This window comes from Myotis brandtii, unplaced genomic scaffold, assembly GCF_000412655.1.
Source record: "Myotis brandtii unplaced genomic scaffold, ASM41265v1 scaffold1533, whole genome shotgun sequence".
In the NCBI taxonomy this organism is placed as follows: domain Eukaryota; kingdom Metazoa; phylum Chordata; class Mammalia; order Chiroptera; family Vespertilionidae; genus Myotis; species Myotis brandtii.
In genome coordinates this window covers 46409-51757 of record NW_005355554.1, presented here as the reverse complement: position 1 = coordinate 51757, position 5349 = coordinate 46409, and the positions used below count along the sequence as shown (strand labels likewise).

The 5349-nt window shown below is 53.3% G+C and overlaps 1 protein-coding gene across 3 annotated transcripts in view; it reads left to right on the top strand.

Annotated features, from left to right (window-relative positions):
• The window catches only part of TMEM176A (transmembrane protein 176A), a 4941-nt gene extending 335 nt beyond the window's left edge, over positions 1-4606 (top strand). The window contains exons 1-7 of one of the 3 annotated variants that reach the window (XM_005861529.2): positions 158-367; positions 587-773; positions 1235-1357; positions 2663-2719; positions 2851-3081; positions 3701-3814; positions 4297-4606. In XM_005861529.2, the coding sequence (XP_005861591.1) occupies positions 327-367; positions 587-773; positions 1235-1357; positions 2663-2719; positions 2851-3081; positions 3701-3814; positions 4297-4338 (795 nt within the window). In that variant the 5' untranslated portion in view covers positions 158-326 and the 3' untranslated portion in view covers positions 4339-4606. Of the gene's footprint in view, positions 1-157; positions 368-586; positions 774-1234; positions 1358-2662; positions 2720-2850; positions 3082-3700; positions 3815-4296 lie in introns of those variants that run through there. The other 2 variants (XM_005861531.2, XM_005861530.2) reach the window with 2 other exon arrangements.
• Positions 4607-5349: the final 743 nt, after the last annotated feature.

The following is a 5349-nucleotide window of genomic DNA, read 5'->3' as shown; positions in this document are numbered from 1 at the left end:
GGGAAGGAGGGAGGGAACAACAATGACATAGAGAATGTGACTCCAGGAAGGTGGCAAGAGTGGATGCCACCTGTGTCCCTGTTTGATGCCAAGTCAGTCTGCCCTTTTAACTCCACCTTCACCCACAATGCCGTCCTTCCCGGGGGTGGAGGAGCTTCACCAGGCCCCACACGGCCAGCTGAGTGGCCACTAGTGGAGAGGGAGGTCTGAGGGGCTGAGAGGTGTCCCCAGGCCCAGCTGCAGCAGCAGAAGCTCAACAGGCAGCAAGGACTGGGGTTCTGTCCTGTAGCCTGAAGGCCTAGGAAAAGGCTGAGAGAGGAGCCGGAATGGGGGCTACGATGGCGCCAAGGGAGCAGAGAGGGGAGAGGTGAGGGAGGCAGGCACTGCTTGGTCCAGACCCTGAGGCCGTAGGAGGAAGATAGGGGACAGAGCAGATCCGAGATGAAGGGGGAGGTTCCAGGGGCTGCCCTGCCACAACACCCCTCACCCCTGGAGAGGGGCCCAGGAAGGCTGTTCCAGGACCGGGAGCCTCCGCCAGTCCCCAACTCCAGTGGAATCTGTGAAAACCTGCCAACTTTTCCTCCAGGCAGATGTCCACGACCATGGGGACAGCAGAAGGGGGTGAGGTGGCCCCTGGGGCCCCCAAGCCCACCCACATTGACGTGCACATCCACCAGGAGCCTGTGCTGAACCTGAGCTGCCTGCAGTGGCCTTCTGCCCCCAACACTATCCCCTGGACCCCAGGACACAGACGGCTGCTCGTGGCCTCCTGGGTGAGCAGGGCTGCTGCGGGGGTGGGGGGACCCAGGCCTCCATATCAGAAAAGGAGAGGCGCCTGCTCTCGCCACGCTCACTCTCTGCCAGCCTTAATCTGAATAGGACATCGAGTCTGTTGTATCTAATGCCTAGAAACTCATTCCCCTGTGCTCTGTTTCTGGCTTTCTTCATCACTAACTGGCCTTCCTGGTGAAAACTGTAGGTAGGGTACACTGTGGGCTAGAGAGCTGACCAGTGAAAGTCCCAGCCTGTGGAACCCTGATCCCAGCCTCTCTCCTGGGCCGGACGCAGCATGGCCGGCACCCCTCCCTCTGCCACCAGTCCCTCCCCCACTTCTCTTCCTCTACCTTCCTCTCTTTCTCTTGTATGGCGTTCTCACAGTGAACACCTGAAACAGCAGGTCCTTAAAGCTTCTCTGAGATTTGGAGGCCAGGTTCTCAAGCTCTTCATCTTTCAGGTGGTGCAGGTCGTGCTGGGGCTGATGAGTGGGGTCCTGGGAGGACTTGGCTGCCTCACATTCCATGAAAATTACCCGTATTCCATTACCAGATGGGTCGCTGGCATCTGGACAGGGGTTGTGGTGAGTGGGGCCAGAGGATGGTGGGCGGGTCGGTGGACCTGTCAGAAGGGACTGCCCAACACCATCAATACGGCCACCATCAATGTGGTACTGCGGAATGTTGGCAACCCAAAAGACCCTAAGTTCTCGAGGCCGATCACCTGTTTCTACAGATGAGAAAAGAACCAGTCCGGCCGGCATGGCTCAGTGTTTGAGTGTCGACCTATTAATCAGGAGGTCATGGTTTGATTCTTAATCCAGGCACATGCCCAGGTTGCAGGCTTGATCCCCAGTGTGGGACTTGCAGGAGGCAGCCAATCAATGACTCTCTCATCATTGATGTTTCTCTCTCTCTCTCTCCCTCTCCCTTCCTCTCTGAAATCAATAATTTAAAAAAAAACTCCCTCTCCCTTCCTCTCTGAAATCAATAATTATTTAAAAAAAATTTTTTTTTAAAGAGCCAAGGAAAGTAGTGGCATAAGTCAGCTGTCCCGGATCCCTGACCAGGGCGTCCCCCACCAAGCTGGCCGCCTCTCCCCACTTTCAACAGCAAATATAAACTGAGAAAGGAGCCGGAGCGGGGCTGTGATGACCTAGGCCCCAGCTGATCTCCAGTCACTTGCATAGAGATGGGGAGGCATCCTGTGCTGCAGGGTGTAGGCCCACAAAGAAGGGGCACCTCCTAGCCCTTTCACACTGCCCTCTGCAGGTTCTGCACCACAGGGACCATGTGGGTGTCACTGACGGACAATGGCTAATGTCAACAGACGGGAGGGGGTGCGATCTGCAGTGGCAGCTTGGTGGGCAGGTCATGGTGGGATTGAAGCCCTTTGGCAAACTCACACACACTCACAGAATAACAGCAAAATGTATTTATTGAAAGAGGGGCCAAAGTCATCATCTATCCAACGGATGGACCAGACTTCCTGTTCTGTGAACTCAGGAGCAGAGCAATGCGGGGACAGGCGCCAACCTGAGGAGGGCAGACTCATCCTGAACTGAGAGCTTCTCCAACAGCCCAGGTCTTCCACCTGAACTTGCAGAAAGCACCTGGTGTGGCTTAAAAAGAGAAGGGCTTTGGAGAAAGAAGAGACGGTTCATACCTGGCTTGACCACTAGTATCTTTAATGTCACTAAAACAGAGGGTCCCGCAGCCTGAGGCGTCATCCAGCCCTCCACACCCTCACTGCTACTTTCCCGCACAAACTTAACTCAAAACTCCCAGCCCACATATGTTCTGGGGCAGGGCCAGCTCTACCTGTGAGAGTTACAAAGGGACAGAGACACAGGCAGCTAGAAGGGCTTATGTGTCCCATCTTTCCCCAGGCTATGCTGGCTGGAGTCGTATGCTTCCTCTACGAGAAATGGGGTGGCACCTGCTGGGTGAGTTTGGGGAAGGGCAGAAGCTGGAGGCCACCCCAAATCTCCCTCCTGCCCCTTTGAACCCCCCTCCCCCTCATTGGTCCCCAAGGGAGAATGAATCACAAGGTCTCCCTGTCTCCTCTTCATCCCAGGCCCTGCTGAGGACCCTGCTCACCCTGGCAGCTTTCGCCACAGCCATTGCTGCCATCTACACTGGGGCTTATTATTTCCAGGAATTAAGCGATGAGTTCTATCAGGCATTGTGTACTAGCCGCCCCTCCTGGGAGCCTACCCGCCCCCCCTGGGAGCCTACCCACCCCACCAGCCCTCCTGAAGAAGCCAACAGGCAGCACCTGTGCCTGTCCTACCTGCACCTGGTCAAGGTAGGTGGGCAAGGGAGAGGAGCAGCACAGACAATGCTTCTATAGCAGTGATGGCGAACCTTTGAGCTCGGCGTGTCAGCATTTTGAAACTGACACGAGTGTCATAGGTTCGCCATCACTGTTCTATAGCAACAAGAAGACTGTCCATCCAAATCAGTGTCACCTCTTCTGCACCAAGCTTGACTACTGTCACCACAGATGATGGCGTTGAACAAACAGAAACAGTTCCTGCGGTTGTGGATATCACAGCCTAGTGGGAACACAAACACTGAAACAACAATAAGTAAATCAATATCGCCAGTGTGTGCGGTGCTGCAAAGGCATGAATGCACCTTTACCCTGGGTCTGGTCATGTTCGGGGCAGCTGGGAAACCAAATCATAGCCCAAGCCTGTCCCTGTTCAGATGAGGATGCTGAGGCTCAAGGAGAGGGACCTCTGGGTGCTCTTGTACACTAGACCTGTTGACCCCGCCGCACACAGCGCTCCTTCCTCAGTCCCCTCCAGCCCCCTACAGACTTGGGATGACAGGGTAGAGGGTGACTGTGTGTCGGTGATGAGGCTGAGGACAGATCACAGATGGTCGCTCTGGTGCCTGCAGCTTTGCTCCTCTGTTCTCAGGCCCTGTCCATGGGCCTTAGGGCCATGCTGTTGAGTATCTGGGTTCTGCTGTTTCTGACTTCTCTGACCCCCATGTTTCTGTACTGCTGGAGAAGAAGACTCCAACCCAAGGAGGTGAGTCGCTAGCATATGTGTCTGTGTGTTTGGGGCAGGAAGCTATGCAGCTAGGAGATAGAATGGAGAGAAAAGGCCCCGTGACAGTGAGTCCCAAGAACATCGTGCCTGTCTTTCTACCCCAGTGGTGGCCCAGCCCAGAGAGACACTGTCCCTGACCACGTAGCCCCCAGGCCAAAGACCCCAGGAAGCCAGGGAAGTCCATATCCATGGTGGGACTTTGGGGCTCTTTGCATTTGGTACCATGAGGTTGAGGATGGATCTGGTTGGCCCCAGAACTAAGCTGCCTTTGAGGAGAGAATTTGTGCTTCCTCTCCCCCTCTGGGTTGGCTCTCGTCCTCCTCCTCTTCCTCTTCCTCCTCCTCCTCCTCCTCCTGTTCCTCCTCCTCATCTTCCTCTTCCTCCTCCTCCTCCTCCTCATCTTCCTCTTCCTCCTCCTCCTCTTCCTGTTCCTCCTCCTCATCTTCCTCTTCCTCCCTTAGGAAAAAGACCAGAAGCCACTGCTGGGAGCAAGTAAAATCTAGCCCTGCCTCTCCTGAGTACTCATGCCTGGAGCTCCTCCTGAACCCATGTCCCTGCATCTGACTCCTGGAATAAGAGCCAGACCAAGGAAATGAGACCCTCCAGTGGCCCCAGTTGTCCTGCCCCACAGCCACGGCCACAGCCACAGCCCTGCTCCACCACCCCTCACAAGTGCCTCTCACCCATTTCTTTTACACCTCCACCATCCTGCCCCACTTCATGTCCCCTCTTGAGCAGTGATGATAATAAACTCTTACGTTGTTGCTCCCAGCTTCTCGCTTAGTTATTCCAGTGAATTTCCCTTGGTTGGGGAGGCAGTGGAGAATGAGCCAAGAGTGAACCCATTCCCAGCGTCTAGAGTTGCTGGCCCACTGTATTTTTATAAACGTCATCCATGTACTATTTACAAGAAACATGTCTAAAACAAGGATACAGAAAGATTGAGGGTAAGAGGATGGAAAACATTTATAACAAATAAATTGGTACAGCTCTGTTAAAATCAGATGTTAAGGCAAACAACATTCCTAGAGATAAAGTGATCAGTCTTGCCGGCATTCTCTCCTTCCTTCTTCCAATTCATTCCTTCCCTCTTGGGACCAGGACCCCATCCCTCCAGCTGGAGGAGCCAGATTATGGCCAGGAGGATAAGTCAGAGCCATGGTGCAAGAGGAAGACCCAAGAAGCCTGGCCTTTTATAGCACAACAGAACATGCCCACCTTTGGCTTACCTTTGAATATCTTTATATGAGATAAAGTAATTCCTTGCTGATTTTTCAAAAAGAAAAAATTTTTCTTTTAAAACCATTTATAATGGCAAAAAAACAATAGGGATAAAGTTAGCTAGGACTAAATCTAGACAGTCAAGTCATTAATAAAACCATAAGACATTGTTGGAAAATATTTATGAATCCTATCTAATAAAAGAGAAAGATGCAAATTGACCGTGGCCCCGAACGCTTCCCATTGGCTAATCAGGGAGATATGCAAATTAACTGCCAACCAAGATGGCGGCC